Source organism: Penaeus monodon, chromosome 38 (assembly GCF_015228065.2).
Source record: "Penaeus monodon isolate SGIC_2016 chromosome 38, NSTDA_Pmon_1, whole genome shotgun sequence".
Lineage (NCBI taxonomy): Eukaryota > Metazoa > Arthropoda > Malacostraca > Decapoda > Penaeidae > Penaeus > Penaeus monodon.
This window is the reverse complement of record NC_051423.1, coordinates 21,435,081-21,452,950: the sequence shown is the minus strand read 5'-3', so window position 1 is coordinate 21,452,950 and position 17,870 is coordinate 21,435,081. Positions and strand designations below refer to the sequence as shown.

Below are 17,870 nucleotides of genomic sequence, written 5' to 3'. Positions count from 1 at the left end.
TATAGAATGAATTATCCACACCTTAACGAAATAGATTATCCACATCTTATAGTGTGTGTGTGGTGTGTTGTGGTGTGTGTGTGTGTGTATATAGATAATTGATAAAAATTATATGCATATATATTTATATATATGTGTATATATATATATACACATATATGCATAAATATGTGTGTGTTATATATATATATATATATATAAAATATATAATATATAATATGTGTGTGTGTGTGTGTGTGTGTGTGTGTGTGTGTGTGGGGTGTGTTTGTATATACACACACACCATATACTTATATATATGCATGTATATGCGTGTGTGTGTATATACAAACATATATAAGTGTGTGTGTGTTTTGTTTTGTGTTTGTACATACATTTATATGTGTGTGTTGAAAATGAATGTATATGAAATACATAGGATTCAGTTCCGTGTATAATGCCGGATGCATAGTTTTATCAGCTTTGCAGTTACTATCAGCAGATCAGATAAAAATTATTCCCTAACTTTTGCCACAACGGTGCATCTCTTCAGTCACGGCAGTTCCAGAACACGAAGACATACTCTCCGCAATGGTAAAAATTACAACGGTTTAAAACAAGGGTAAATAACGTGTTTACAAAATAATCATCTGGATAAGATTACACACTGGGGTTTAGAATCATCTATAGGGAAACAGATATACAAAAATATAGGTGAAATAATAGTAATAGTAATTAGGATGATAAAAAAATAAGAAAAAATGTCCAGGAAGGCAGAAATACGTACTCAAGCTAGGTAATGGCGTATGTTTGTGTCGACTATAGCCATGTGTTAACAAAAAAACCAAAAAAGGGAAAGTGGAAAGGCATGAAAAACTCGCAAAAATGAACAAACAAACAAAAAGTAAACACGTAGTTTAGTGTGTAAGTACCGATATATATATATAAAATATATAATATATATATATATATATATATATATGTATATATTCATATATATATGCAAAAACACAGCATACATATATACCTATACATATATACATATATAATATATATATACACACTTATATATATATATGTAAATATATGTATTCATATATATATGTAAATATATAAATACATATATATACATATACAATGTATATGAATAATATATATACACAATATATACATATGCATATACATATATATTTATCTCTAAAAACGAGAGAAAATAATTAATTAAATAACTAACGAACGATATTCATGTTTATTGATCACATTTCTCGATCGCACGGAAATACGATCTGTGGTGGAAGAATAGTGGAGTACGTGCCATTTGCTGTCCCTTAGCACCTATTAACCCCGAAAAACAACGGCTTAAACAGTATGGAGAAGAAGGGAAAAAATAAGAAAAGGGGGCCAAACGTGTACTTACGTGTTTTTTGTTTTTGTTCTTCGACATGTCTTCTAGCGGTCGAGTGGATTTTTCTTCGGGGGTGGTGTGTTCGTGTTGCATGCCAAAAGGATGCAACGGCCCTCGCTGCCACTTGATATAACGGGCTATGCGTACTCTAGTACAGTGACTGACAGGGACGCAAAACACACGTAAAGGGGTGAACACACGCTACGACGACGCTACGACTTGTTAAAGGGTCAAAAGCGCCGCGTGGAGGCCACGGTCAGCTGCCCGGAGAGAGGGCGGAGCTGACCTTAGTGCGGTGGTAGCTTAGCACGAACTCTCGGTCAAACGAGGTCAGATATAAAATGTGACCTCCGCCCTCGCTGGCGGTGGTTCTTATTTGGGGCATTTGGATCCACGTGGGAAACAGCCACGTGGTCCACTGGTTATAGAAATAGAATTATCCACATTTTTATAGTGTGTTTTTGTGTTTTGTGTGTGTGTGGGGTGTGTGTGTGTGTATAGATAGATTGATATAAATATATATGCATATATATATTTATATATATGTGTATATATATGATACCCATATATGCCCTAAATATGTGTGGGGTGATATTTTAATGTATATATATATATATATATATATATATTAATTATATGTGGTGTGTGTGTTGTGTGTGTGTTTTGTGTGTGTTGTGTGTGTGTGTGTTGTGTGTGTGTGTGTGTTTTGTATATACACACACACCATATACTTATATATATGCATGTATATGCGTGTGTGTGTATACAAACATATATAAGTGTGTGGGGTGTTTTTGTGTGTGTGTACATACATTTTTTATGTGGTGTGTTGAGAATGAATGTATATGAATACATAGGATTCAGTTCCTGTATAATGCACGGATGCATAGTTTATCAGCTTTGGCAGTTACTATCAGCAGATCAGATAAAAATTATTCCCTAAACTTTTGCCACAACGGGGCATCTCTTCGTCCGGCAGTTCCAGAACACGAAGACATACTCTCCGCAATGGTAAGAAATTACAACGGTTTAAACAAGGGTAAATAACGTGTTTACAAAATAATCATCTGGGATAAGATTACACACTGTGGTATAATCATCTATGGGGAAACAGATATACAAAATATAGGTGAAAAAATAGAATATAATTAGGAGATAAATAAAAAAAGAAAAATGTCCGGAAGGCAAAAATCGTACTAAAGCGGGAAAGGCGAGGTTTGTCGACATAGCCATGTGTTAACAAAAAAAAAAAAAGGGAAGTGAAAGGCATAAAAAACTCGCAAAAAAAAAACAAAAAAAAAAAAGAAAACACGATTTTATGTGTGTAAGTACCGATATATATATATATTATATATTATTTTATTATATATTTTAATATATATATATATGTATATATTCATATATATATGAAAAAAACCATGCAACTTATACCTATACATATAACATATTAAATATATATACACACTTATATATATTATATATATATTATTATATAAATATTTAAATATATAATAAAAAATATACATAACTATTATTGTAATAAAAATAATTATTCATATAATTATTTTAAAAATATAGTATTATATATTTGAAATTTTAAAAAATACATATATATACATAACAATGAAATGAAAATATATATCAACAATATAATATCTATAAAATTTATTTTATAACATAATTATAAGTGATGTGCTTTATATATAATATGTATCACATTTTATGTATATATTATATATATATTATTAATATTATATTGTATATATGAACATATATGATATAATATTATATAATATATATATATATAAAATTTTTATAATTATATTATACACAACACACACATAACACAAAATTTATACCACACAACGCACACACACACACCAGATATATATTATTTTATATATAAAAATTAATATATATATATATATATATATTATTCGTGTGTTGTGTGTGTGTGTGTGCGTGTGTGTGTTATACTATAATATATATATATATATATATATATTATATATATTTTTTAATATTATCAATATACATAACATATATATGTGTAAAAAAATATATTTTTCATATATATATGTAAATATAAAAATACATATATAAATACCAATGTATATAAATAATATATTAACACATATATACATTGCATATACTATATATTTATATACTATATGTAATATGTGTATGTGCTTTATATATCAAGATACACATTTATATGTTATATGTTATATAATGTATATAGTCACAATCAATACATATATATAATATTATACACTACACACCTACACGCTATATTTTACACACACCCACGACCACACACACAAAACCCCCACACACAAAACACTACACACACAAACCACCGCAGATAATATTATATATATTATAAATATATATATATAAAATTATATTTTAAATATATGTTTTTGGGTGTGTGTGTTTGTTAAAATATATAATAATATATATATATATATATTTTATATATTTTATATATATGTGTGTGTGTGGTTGTGTGTGTGTGTGTGGTGTGTGTGTGTGTGTGTGTTTTTGTGTGTATATATATAAAAATTTTAAAAATTATATAATATATATTATATTAAAATATGTATAATAATATATTAATATATATATATATTATATATATATATATATTATTTTAATGCGTGTTTTTTTAAAATTATATAATATATATATTAATATATATATATAAATCATGTATAACATACAAAAATTAATAATATATATATATTAATATATATATATTATATGTTATTATATTATATATGTGTGTGTGTGTGTGGGGTTTTTTGGGGGTTGTGTGTTTTTGTTGGTTGTGTGTGTGTTGGGGTTGTGTGTGTTGTGGTTGGTGTTTTTTGTGTTTGTGTTGTGTGTTTTTTTGGGTTGTGTGTGTGTGTGTGGGTGTGTTGGGGTTTTTGTTGTGTGTGTTGTGTGTGTTTTTTGGGTTGGAGCGCTTTGTGTGTGTGCGTTGGTGTGATAGATACTATAAATACTTGCAATTTATATTTATTATATATATATATATAATATATATATATATATACATACATTGCATATAATTGATATATTAAAATTTATGAGTATATATACAAAAAATCCATACACAACACCCACACACCCCCCAAACACACCACCCCACACACACCCCACACACATATATATATAATATATTATTATATATATATATTATATGTGTGTGGTGTGTGTGGTGTGTTGGGGTTGGTGTTTTGTGTGTGTGTGTGTGGTGGGAGGTTTATGTATATATCTCATAAATATTTATATATATATATATACATATATTGCATATTATTATATATTATATATATATATATATTATATATATATATATAAATGCATACATACACACACACACACACATACACACAACAAATATATATATATATATATATAAAATATATAATATATATATATTATATATTATATATGATGTATAGCGTTGTGTATATATACCATATATAAGTGTGTGTGAAATATATAATATATATATATTATAATATAATATTATATAATATAATATATAATATAGATAGATAGATAGATAGAAAGAAAATAGATAGAGATAGTAGTATATAGATAGATAGTAGATGATAATTAGATATAGATATATACATATATATTATTTAAAATATATATACATATATTACATATATATATGGTTGTGTGTGTTGAGATGAATGTATATGAATACATAGTATTCAGTTCCGGAAGATATTTATCAGGTGCGTTACTACGCAGATCAGATAAAAATCTACCCTAAACTTTGGCCATAAGGGTTTATCTTTTTGGTCTGGCGTTCCGAATAAAAGCTACTCTCCGCAATGGTAAGAGATTAAACGGTTTAAAAAAAGGGGTAAATAACGTTTTTTACAAAAAAATCATCTGGGATAAGTTCACATTGTGGTAAATCATCTACGGGGAACGATATACAAAATATAGGTAAAATAATAGAAATAGTAATTAGGATAATAAATAGAATAAAAAAAAACGCGGGAAGCGAAGCACGTACTCAAGCTAGGTAATGGGGGTGGGTTTTGGTTCGACTATACCGTGTTACAAAAAAACCCAAAAAAGGAAAAAGGGAGGGGCATAAAAAACTGCAAAAAAAAAAACAAAAAAAAAGGAAAAACACGGAGTGTGTTTGAAAAGCTGTTTAATATAATATAAAAATATTATAATATATTTTAAAATAAAATATAATAAAATTATTATATATATATATATATATATTATATATATATATATAATATATATATAATTATATATATACCCATGCATCTATATACTGACATATTACAAAATATAATTATTGTTGTGTATATATATATATTATATATATATATAATATATCTAAATAACATACACATACATTATTGTTTAGATACATGTATTTTATAAAATATGTAAACATAAAAATTTCATTATATTACATAAAAATATACATTATATGTATATAAAATATAAAACCACAATATACATTGTATATACATTATATAATAAATAAATCACAAAACCATATATACATATGAAAATACATATAATTAATACATATCTTTTTATACATATTGTATAATGTGTATGTGATATATTTCGCATATATATATATATAATATATATATATTATATTTTAAAATTGTGTGTGTGTGTGTGTGTGTGTGTGTGTGTGTGTGTGTTGTGTGTGTGTGTTGTGTGTATGTTGTGGGGTGTGTGTGTGTGTGTGTGTTTTTTAACATATAAATATAAATAATATATATATATATTTATATATATATATATATATATATATATACAATGTAGGGTAAATTTTTGTGTTATATAACAAAAAGATATATATAATATATATATTATATATATATATATATAATAATTATAATTTTTAAGGTAAATTTCAGAGAAAAGACCAGTTGTGGGGGGGGAAAGAAGATGGGAGGGGAAGAAAAGGGGGTCGAAGAGATGATTTAGCAAGAGAGAAAAGAGTCGGGGCTTAACCCAACATGCTGGAAAATTTGAGGGCATAGCGATAGGACGGGAAAGGGGGAAAAAGGGTTGGGTAAGGGAGCCTCGCCCATCGGGGTTCGCTCCCCTTGGGCATGCGGACCTCTTTCGCTTGGGCCCAACTCAGGGTGGGCGAGGCCCCGGCCCCGGCTGCGGAAACCCCTCGGTACAGGAGGTTGGGAGCGGTAAGTGGCCTGTCCCCGCCCCGGTGGCGACACCGTGCACGGACTTCTCGCCCAGGGAACGGTGGTGCCCTCGGCTAACCCTAGGCTGCAGGTTGAAGTACGAGTAGACGCTGATCAAAGGGTACCTCCCCTTTCCCCCGGCGGCGAGATTTTCCCCGTCGGCGGCAACTTTTAGGGAATGTGCTCTGGCGATCTGCTTGCTTTCTTGAGATTTGCTAAGTTTTTGGGTTTCCCGGGGCCTTCACTTATGGCCCGGCCCGTGTCGCTTTTAGCTTCTCATTTGTTTGTCTGACACTTGGGGGTTTACCGTGGCGTTGGGGCTTGCGCAGGCGCCCTGTACCGTGGGGGTAAACATCTCGCATAATCCTTTACCCGCACGAGGGTGTGTTCTGCGGGGTTTTTCTGGAATTCGTGTGCACGCAATTTTCTAAGTAATGTACAAGTGTGGGTTCACTCGCCGCAAAGCATGCAAAACTCTCTTCACTTTTATTGTTTTTGATCTGCCATGCACAGTGGTAACCTAGGCGTTCTGTGCAGAATACTTCGTACCTCTGTTTTTTTTTTCAGAGGTACCGTGGTTTTATAGCCTGTGGCATCTGGGACCAGCTGGCCGGGGGGGGGATCTCGTTTCCCCTCGTGAGCTGAGGAGGAAGGGGTGACCCTCACCGTACATTCCCCTTTAAATTTTTCGGCTCTGATGTATTACTGGGGTTAGGGGGGACCCTGCCGATTTTGGGGAATCTGTAGCAATCATTTCCTCTGATCCCTAGTGGCTGGGAAACCCAGTTTTTGATATTCTTCTACCCTGTGCAAGAATCCTCTTGCCAGGGGAGGATGGTATCAGAAGGGGATATTTCAGGGGTGAGCGTGCTGAAGACGCGACGGCCCTTTTGGGGTCGGGTGTAGCCCCCGGGTCCTTTTCCCTCACGGACCCGTGGCTGTGCTCCCCTGATAGCAATCCTCGCTGTAGGGAGGGTTGTTGTTCCCTGTGGATTTTTGGGGTTCCCCCTTTCTGCGAACGGTGCCCGCAGTGTGGGGCAAGGGGGTCGACCGACCATCCGTGTAATAGTTCTGCTCCCCGGGGGGGTGATGGTTCAATGACCCTTGGTTTTTGCCTTTTGGCAGGCTACCATATTCGTTTTTTTTGCTTTCCAGTCTCATACCGAGAATCCATCAAGGTTTGTGCCCCGGCGGGGCTTTGACAAAGTCAGGGGGAGGGGATCCATGCCCCTTTCAGTACGGGGCCTTGAGCTGATGGCGTATTAAAACCCGGGTTGTGAACAGCCAGGATTTTTTGCAAAAAAGCTCGTTATCTTTTCTAGGTCTGACTATTTTATTTCTTTGGCTTTTGTTCCTGGGAGCCTTTACCTTGTAAAATTGTGCTGCCTTTTGATCAATTCGTGAGGCCAAGGGGAAAGTTTTCTCCACTAGGAGGTTTGGGGCCTTCGCCCCCCTTTGGGGGACCCCGATGACCTGGCGGGTTCGTTTTGGCTGTTTTCCGTTGGTCTTTTTATTTTTCTTTAAAGCCAAACAAGCGAGGGAGGAAGTCTACAAAGGGCCTGCAGCATGACTAATTTTATCTTAGTACTCTGTGTCTGGCCCTAGCATCTTCCCTCATTTCTCTCAGACAGACTCTTGATTTTGTTCTCAAACCAGGTGCTGGACCTCTTGCGGAAGGGAGGGTCCCGTCTATCCTTACCCCAAGGAAGGGGATCCTGAACCCCCTCCCAAATCCATTCCCCGGGTTTTTAACTTGTCCCTTTAACTCCTGTTCAAGCCATGGCTTTGGATTTGGGTGCGAATCTTTGTCCTGTCCTCAACACTCCTCGGATACCAGGGTCCAGACAACGCTGGGGTTTTTATGGCATTGGGCCAGTGGAGATGTGCAAAGGGCGTCGCTAGGAATGATCTTTCCCCCCCTGGGGGGTTTATGGGTACGGATACAGGACTTAATGTATTAAAAAGGGCTGGCGTTCCTGGGAGCCCGGCGTAGGCCTTTTCGGGAACAGATCTTGCAGCATAGTTTCCCCCTTTTGGGGAAATTCTTGTAAAAAAGTGCTTTGTCTTGTTTCTTTTGTTTGTCTTGGCCCCTTTCCCAAATTAGCGTCCCCCCCCGAGTGCGGTAACCCTGCGGGCAGTGCCCAAAAGGGGGGGCTTAGATGACTGCCCTTTAAACAGGGGAAGGGTTTTTCCTCTGTAGGGTTTGGTTTTTCCCTTATTGAATGGGATGGGGAAGAACTGGTAGGGGAATGTGCCATCCAGCTGATTTAAACCATGGTCAGGCCTAAGAAAGCCCCCCAAGCCAGCTCTCCATTTAAATTTGGATCAGATAAGACCTCCAAAAATAAAAACAGGTCAAGACCCTTCTTTTGGGATCGAAATTAAAAAATATGGACAGGGTACAAGATAGCTCCTGGAAAATCAAACATCCATTTTGACAACCCCCCCCGATGCTATAGTAACTCTAAGGGTTCCAGTCTACAATCAAAAGGGGTCTCCAACTTTCAGATCTTGCAGAGATTTTAATATCTCCTTTTCCAGAAATTTTCCACCTCTCAGAACTCTTAGGCCCTCGAAAAGGACAACCCCAAATTTGCAGGTGTCCATAAAAGTAAAAAAACAAGGGGAAATTTTTTCGCAGGCCAGAATGAAGATCTTTTAAATTAGTAAAAACCCCAAGTTCAAATTGGGAAAAAACCATTTGTTGAAACCTTTTAGCCCCCTTCCGAAAAAAAAAAAAATGGCTTAGAGGGCTACCCCATGGGTTTTTCCCCTGGATGATTGCTTGAAAACCCCCTTTTAAAAGAGTCGGGTACCTTCTTAAATATAACCAAAAAAGGAAGAGACTAGGGAAGTACTAGTCACCCTTTTAGGGGGGCCCATTAAAAGAAAGTCCTGGATTTTTGGTTTTTTCACTTGAACCTTTACCCTGAACCCTAAATTTTAAATCCAAAGTTCGATACCATTTTCCAAGTGTAAAGGGTAACCAAGATGTGGAATTTTTCTGAGAATCAAGCCACACACACTGTATGGCAAATATAAAATGGGGAAAAACGTAGCCAATGCCCAACTTGGGGAGGCCATCATGCTTTGGGAACCCAGAGGTTCTGGAGGTCAACCGAATAAAACTTCCTCCTGAGATCGCCCAAGCACAACAAGCAGGGCCCCATAGGAACAAGGGGGTGGGGCCGAGTCTTCCCAAAGGGAAAATCATTTTAGGGGAAATCCACTAAGGCAACCTGCCAGAACACTGAGTTCCCCATCTTTAAAAGGGGCTCGATCTCCTCCAACAGCCTCAGTCACAACCCAAAAAGGAAAAACCCTTTCAAAAAAGCACAAACACCTGTAAGCCTCATCCTTTAGTACCTGCTCCCCCCTTTCGTAATTTGGGCATCAAAATGAGGCGTAAAGTGTAAACCCTTTTTGCATCTTTTTTTCCAAAAAGGGTTTGCTCTTATGGGCAAACAAACAAACCTCATTTCCTTCGAATTGCCAACAAAATACATTTCAGGGTCAAAACCCTTTCCATCCCAAAAAAATCACCAAATTGATCTGGAAATTACTGCCTTGGAACCTCCCTTTCCCCAAAGCAGCATCTCTCGCATAATTGCTGGGGGATCCTAAACAGATTCGATGACCTTGACTCCAATCAAAGTAATCCCTATCCCAGACTCTAAGAACACCGCAAGTCAACAAGCCTCACTACAACCTTCCAACAAAAAAAGGATCCTAAACCCCGGGAAAAAGAACTCTTTGGGAAACGCACAAAGGGACTCGTCCTCAGAAACGACAAATCTGCCACCACAAGATAACAGCGAGTGCTCTCCATAAGGGGCGAGTTGAATTTTGACTTACGGCTTAAACATGTCTCCTTTCCAAGCCTCAAGAATCCCCTCTGTTCTGACATACCTGAGGGAAAAAAACACAGGAAAAAAAAATTTTGATACTTCAGTTGTAACACCCACACGGACCCAAAATATAAAAAAAACGAGAAGGAATAATAACAATCCCACAAACCGATCACATTTCTTTAATGGGGAAAATCAATGGGGAAAAAAAAAAACCCGCCTGTATTGCAAGAAACCCCCCTAAATCTCACATGGCTCTCAGGAACTACACTGCTTTCCACAAGTTTTACTTTCAAGGAATCAACCGAGGCATTTCCATCTTTGTACGATCAGACATATATGCAGAACCCATTACAACCTTACCCTGTGGCCCTGACATTGAATTCCAGGGAATAGCTATAGCGTTACAAAACATCAAACTTCAGATCTTCAACACTTATAGACCTCCAAGAGAAAGTGCCCAGTTAAAGATGGATCATATTTTTGCGGCTGTAAGCAACGCCCCCACACCCAACCACAACCACAACACAACCACAACGCAACAAACCACAGTCACACCCCACCACAACGCCAGCCAACTCACTGGTCGAGGCGCATCCGGACCTCCCGGCTGCATCCGTTCTGTCCTATGTGGTGATTTCAATGTTCACCATGAAATATGGAACGACCCAACATCAAACTCTGCAAATAGAAAATGCAGAACAGGCCATTACTTGGCTCACATGCTTGACAGCTTCCCTAATGTATCCCTCCTAAACTCAAAAATGCAGACTCATATTAGAGGAGGTGTCCTTGACCTCACTTTTATTACCACAAATATCCTTCCAACTGCTGCATGGGTCACTCATCCCTATCTTGCCTCAGACCACTTTGCTACTGTCACAACAGTTGATACACCTAGATTGCAACCTCCTCCCCCCATTCCTAGATGGATTCTCAAGGGTACCAACTGGCCACGTTTCACAGCTTTAATGGATGAGTGGTCCTCAACTTACTCGCCATCAGAAGATCTGGACTCGCTAGAGGCTGACTTAGTTAAAGCTATCAATGATGCAGCCACCGCTTCAATACCAATCAGCTCATCCATTCACAATAGGCGGAAAAACAAGTGGTATCACAATGATAGGATTAGAGAACTAAAACATCGGCTTCTACAACTTAGGAAAGTTCTCAAGCGTCATCCTTCCCCTATCTTGCTAAAAAATTATAACACCGCTAAACAATTAGCAAGAGCAGAGATCAGAGAAATAAGGTCCAAAGCTTGGCTTCAGTGGTGTGAGTCCATTAATGTTCCCACATCCCTTCAGGATTTGTGGAGGAAACTAAACATTGCATCAGGAAAATACAAAAAACAACCTTGCTATCATAATGCCCAAGAAGTTGCAGAGAGGCTGATCCGAACCTTCAAGACCAGAGGTGACTCTAATATGCTTCCACCCTCCACTTTAGCCAAATTAACAACTCTTCAGCCAGCGAGACTTGATGCCATCTCAGAAGCAGCAAATAAGATCGCAGAGACTGATATACCCTTCTCCCTACATGAGATGCATTCTGCAATTAAAACAAGCAAGGATACTGCTCCAGGAATAGATAAAATTTCATACTCCATGATAAGTCATCTTGGTTCCCCAGCCATGGAAGTATTACTACTGCTTTTTAATCCAACCTATTCCAAAGGCAGGAACAGACAAGGCCTTCCGCCCTATTTCACTACTTTCCTGTCTCAGCAAAACCATGGAGAGAATCATTTTGAGAAGGCTGAGATTCCTAATACCCCACCCACATATACACTCCTTTGCCTACTGCAAGGGCTATGGTACTAGAGACAATCTTGCCGCTATACATAGCCTTACTGATGGCAAGGATTCCATCATAGTATTTCTCGACCTAGAAAAAGCATTTGAGCTTGCCAATAGAGAAGCCATCATTAGCACACTTGCCTCAAGAGGGATATCTGGAAAATTACTTAGATGGTGTAATGACATCTACTTGATAGAAAAGCGCGAGTCAGATTTCAAGGCCACATATCTGGCTTTATGTCCTTTGAGAATGGTACGCCTCAGGGTGGCATCTTAAGTCCATTCCTGTTTAACATAATTACAGCAGAAATTCTTTCTATCAAGCTCCCGTCTAATTCCCACATACTTGCATATGCGGATGACATTCAGTTGATTACCACAGGCAAATTAAGACTCATTAATGCCCAACTTTCCCTGGACCTGCTATCCTCTAAATGTAAAGAACTCGGCCTGAAAATCAATTCGGATAAGAAGAAGGCGTTACAGCTGAGGCGCAGTATTCCTAATCAACACCTCTACCTACATACCCAAAGGATCGAATAGCACTCACAATACAAATGTTTGGGAATTATTTTTAACAGTTACTGTGATTCCTCAGATCAATTAAGTCATATCATAGAAAAGACAAAATCTAGAATCAATGTACTGAGAAGACTCTCAAGTACAGATATAGGTGCAGGTTTCCATGTGCTCCATACATTTTACATCCATGGAATCCGTTCAATCATTGACTATAGTGCCTTGTCCCTACATAGCCTGACTCCAGCTCAAATCTCAACCCTTGAAACAATACAAAACAAATGCATGAGAGTTATCCTTGGTGCTCCACGATGGACTCGTATTGACAACCTTCGGCAAGAAACTTAACTCGTTTCCTTAAGAACAAGAATCAAGCTTATGGTTGCTAATTATGCCAGCAAGCGCATCTCCAGATTCAACCCATCTCAAGTAGACTCCAAACTACAAGATATAGTTTTCCATCCTCAGGCTTTTCCTCTACACAATCTGCCATGGCACGAAAGAATCCTTAATTTTTTGGAGGAGCTTAACATCTTACAAGTCTTAAAAGAAAGAGGTGTTGACAAGCCGCACCATGCCTACTTCTTACTAGATCCCTGGAATCCTCCTGTTGCTGCCTTCAATACGAACTGTCTCACAAGATCCAAGGCTCAGTCCTCTCCCACTGACATCAAAAATTTGGAGGGTCTTAAAAATCCTTTAAAGAACAAATTATCTTGCAGTAATATACACGGATGGATCCGTGGAACGTCACACCAAAAGAGCTGGCTTTGTTTTTGTGCACAACACCTTTACCTTTAATAGCAGAATTAGCGATGGTTCTTCTACTCTTCAAAGCAGAACTATATGCCATCAAAGCAGCTCTAACACACGCTCTTCTTCTCAGGGAAAAACAGATATATATTTTAACGGATTCTCTCTCTGCTATACATGTTCTGCAGCATGATACTGTAGCAGACAATGTATCTCTTGTCACTGCAGTTCATTTCAAGACCAAACAACTCTTAGATCAAAGGAAGAACATCAATTTCATGTGGATTCCAAGTCATGTTGGGCTACAAGGCAATGAAAAAGCCGATAGAGCCGCAAAGCATAGCTTACATCAGGAGCACTTCAAATTCATAAAACCAAGTCTTAGTAGTATTAAAACACGTGCCAGAGATACTGCTCTAGAAATATCCAGGATAGAACATCAAGTCTGGGTTCATGCAGGGTCAGCATCGGCAAAGTGGTACAGCATTGCCACTGACTACTGTCATATTACCATTCCAAAATCCTTGTCAAGACAGGAAGAGGTTATCATTCGTAGACTTAGGCTCGGCTACAGGTGCAATTGGGAGATAGATTTCCGAGTTCCAAAGGCTTGCGACCATTGCTATGATATTATTGAAGAACCTCTCCTCCATTATCTCCTTTATTGCCCTGTCATAAACAGAATAAGGCCTCAACATTTCCAGAGTCTCCAAAGAACTCCTATAGAAGAAGGGTTGAGGTTAGCTGCTCTTTGTGTGAAAACACTGTTAAAATCTGAGGATGCCTTCAAGTCAATTTCACGATTTCCTCCACCCAGATAACTACAGGTGATATTAAGTGTCTTTTCAAATGTTACATACGGTGACTTATATCCTAAGATTGTGTCTTCTTAAATATTAGCTTATTTGCTTATTTGTATACTCTCCCTCATATGTATTTAGAATACTAAGATTGTCTTCCTAGCCATTAGCTTATCTATTAATCTGTGTACTCTCCCTCATATGTATTTAGATTACTGAACACATCCCATTTTTGTGTCATGTCACCATTCAACATAATTGTATACCCAAATTATTATATCTAATGAAATTACCATTGTACATGAATTATACTAAAACTGGGTGGCGTAAGCTAAACTCGGTATGAAAAAAAAAAGGAAACGCACTCACTCATCGGCTAGGCTCTCGCCCGGACACTAGTTGCACACTCCAAAATAAAGAGTAATTTGACTTCTTGTGTGTTTGCCTACAACCACATGTATGTGTATATATATTTATATATATACGTATATATGTACACATATTTATGTGTGTGTATGTGTTTATTTATTCATCTATCTATATATATAAATAGATATAGATAAATATAGGTGATAGACGTATATATATATATATATATATATATATATATATATATATATATATATATATATATATATATATATATATATGTGTGTGTGTGTGTGTGTGTGTGTGTGTGTAGCAACTGGTTAGGTTAGCAATAGCTATTGTAATATTTCATCATTAAGAGCGACAAGGGATATTTTTCACTTGTTTGATTTTTAAGCACTTTAATTGTCGTTTTTTTTTTTCTTTCTTTCTTTCTTCCTTGTTTCTTTTTCTTTTAACAGGTGTATATCAAATATATAAAATATTTGCCAAGCAAGATTCAACATTCGCCTTTCGTATAAAAGAGCTATTGATCATTGGTGATGTAATAGTGAGAGATTTTCACTGCTGACTTGCAGTCTACCTAGAAAATCATAAAGGGGCGAGTCGTAGTCAGGGGTTTAATGCACTTTTTATTGTTTTTCGTAATAATATTGTAGCATCAAAAAGTGATAATAATAAAAAAATAGCAATAGTAAATAATGCTGTTAGGAATGAAATCGACAACACAATATCCTTGTTATAACTCTTGATTTCGAAAAACTACATTTTGAAGATGGTTAATTTTTTTTTTATGCATATACTTCCTTGCTGAATATTAAAACTATTTTTCGCCTGATGCATTGCGTTGGGAAAACAGATAAGGTGTGCATACGCGCGCACACTAACGCCGTGGTTATTATTGCGGCACCGAATCTCATAACATTTTGGTTCTTCGTCCGGCACGCATGCGCACGAACATACTTACACATTCAATAATTGTGTATTCAACATTTCACTCGAGATTCGTTGTCGGTCTCTGCTGGGATATTTTACCGGCACTTTTTGTCGGACGCCCGTGCTAAAGAGCTATTTTCACGGCAACATTTCAGGATGCAATTTCTGTTTAACATTTAATTGAAAATCCCCCCCCCCCCCCCAGCTTAATGCTTCAGCAGCAGTGCAACGGTCACGATTGTTTCTTGCAACTGTCCGCATTGATATTTTCAATAATGTGCTCCAGGGTTCAAAATATCTTGTTTTGTTGTTTCTGTGATAAAATTTCCTATTCAAAGACAGGATTGGTGCCAGAGGGGAGGCAGGGAGCTGCAGGAAGTCAGCCCCTCATTGAAGAAAAGATAATTTGCCAGGAAATAATAATAGAAAAAAACTAGCTTAATTTGCGCATAAAATCCTTCACATAAAATTGTGTGATAGTGCCCTATTGCAACTTCATCAAACCCTCTTTCACAGCGACAAAACTTGAAAATTCATTCACAACTTTGAAACAATCCACTAAATATACCTGTTGTAATATATGTGTAAATTACGTATTTAACTGTAATTTAAGAGCTTTTACAATAATAACTCACAACCATGAATATTCTTTGGTAATATTCTATACATTGATATTAATGTACAGTTTGTAACAAAGTACAACTAGTAATACTATATATACTGACAATAAAGTACATTTAGTAGTTTAGTGTGAATGACAATAAAACATCTAGTATTACTGTGTATATGACGGGCCACATATATATGTAAGAACCGGGCGAACATATGACGAGGTGTTATTAGGTTTATTACCTACATTGTTAATGAAATACATGAACAGCAGAATACACAGGGTAATATTGTTTGCTCTGACGATGAAGTACATTTGGTAAATATAGTGTGCTCTGACAGTGAAGAACTGTAAACTCGATAATATTCTGGACAATAATGATCACTGGCATTAACATTAACAAAGGATTGCACTCAATAATATCATATGCAGTAAGAATACACCACACCTCAAGATATTTATTTTCTGACAAGAGTGGTATACCCCCACAACGTTATATCTAGAGAGGCATCAAACTTCTGTCAAGTTTTATATATTTGGTAGGAAGTAAACTACATAATCGTGGAAAATCAGCATTAAACTTCAGAAGAAAAAAAATCGGAAAGTGTTAGGCATCACCCTCCTCAAGATAACCAGCCCTGTTAATCTCGACTGCTGACGTGGTAGTTTTATGGTCCTCGGAGAAAAATGGGTCTGAGTGGCCGTTGGTACAAGGGTATCGTTATGTTTGAGCTCGTCAAAATACTTGCATTTTAGGGAAAAAAAAAAAAAAAAAAAAAAATATTGGATGTATATTCGTACTAGACAACTCATCAGTAACCTCAGTACCTCGCTGGCTGCCTTGGTGCAGAGAAAAAACGCAATGGATTCCCATTGTTTATATTTTTCTTACATTCTTCATTGCTTTTAACGTTTGAATAAATAATCAAGTAGGGCGTTCACTGTACCTAGAGTAAGTAATTAAGTAAGGCAGAGGAGGCCTCGCCATGTGGCAGTCCCGTCCCTCAACCTGGACTAAGTAGCTGGCGGTTTCTAGCTGTTTCGTACACCAGGTACTTTAGATGCGAATACTCAGAACGTTATCTTTGAATTATCATTTGCTATCTATTCCTATTCCTTCGTTTTTTTTTTTTTTTTTTTTTTTTTTTGGTATTGGGTTTTCGTTGCTACTTGATGAAAGTTCTTAATTAGTTTTAGATTACTTGTTGATTAAGGTGGGTGAGAGAATTTTAATTAAAATATCAGTTGGCACAGTAAATGAAATTTGTTTAGTAGCAATTAAGGCCAGTGTCCATATTTTCAAATAGTCTTCAGCACTGTCTTATTACAAAAAAAAAAAAAAAAAAAAAAAAAAAAAATATATATATATATATATATATATATATATATATATATATATATATATATATATATATATATATATATATAATATATATATTAAGGCCGCGTGTATTTTTTTTTTTGGGGGGGAGGCAGATAACCAGCTGATTTTTGGACAGAGCATAGCTGATTGGAATGTTGCTTTTCAGTTGAAAATGAGAACTATTATTACCCTTGCTTGGAACCAGCATACGCTCTGTTATCATATCAAAAAAGATATATAGCACATCCCTTTAATGCATTATTTGCATACAGGTCA

General features: G+C 36.3%; 1 protein-coding gene across 5 annotated transcripts in view; it reads left to right on the top strand.

Moving 5' to 3' along the window:
- The first annotated feature begins 455 nt into the window (after positions 1 to 455).
- Positions 456 to 17,870, top strand: part of LOC119596993 — a 34,460-nt gene continuing 17,045 nt past the window's right edge. For 3 of the 5 annotated variants that reach the window (XM_037946418.1, XM_037946417.1, XM_037946415.1), the window contains exon 1: positions 2,362 to 2,395. In XM_037946418.1, the coding sequence (XP_037802346.1) occupies positions 2,393 to 2,395 (3 nt within the window). In that variant the 5' untranslated portion in view covers positions 2,362 to 2,392. Of the gene's footprint in view, positions 574 to 2,361; positions 2,396 to 17,870 lie in introns of those variants that run through there. The other 2 variants (XM_037946416.1, XM_037946414.1) reach the window with 1 other exon arrangement.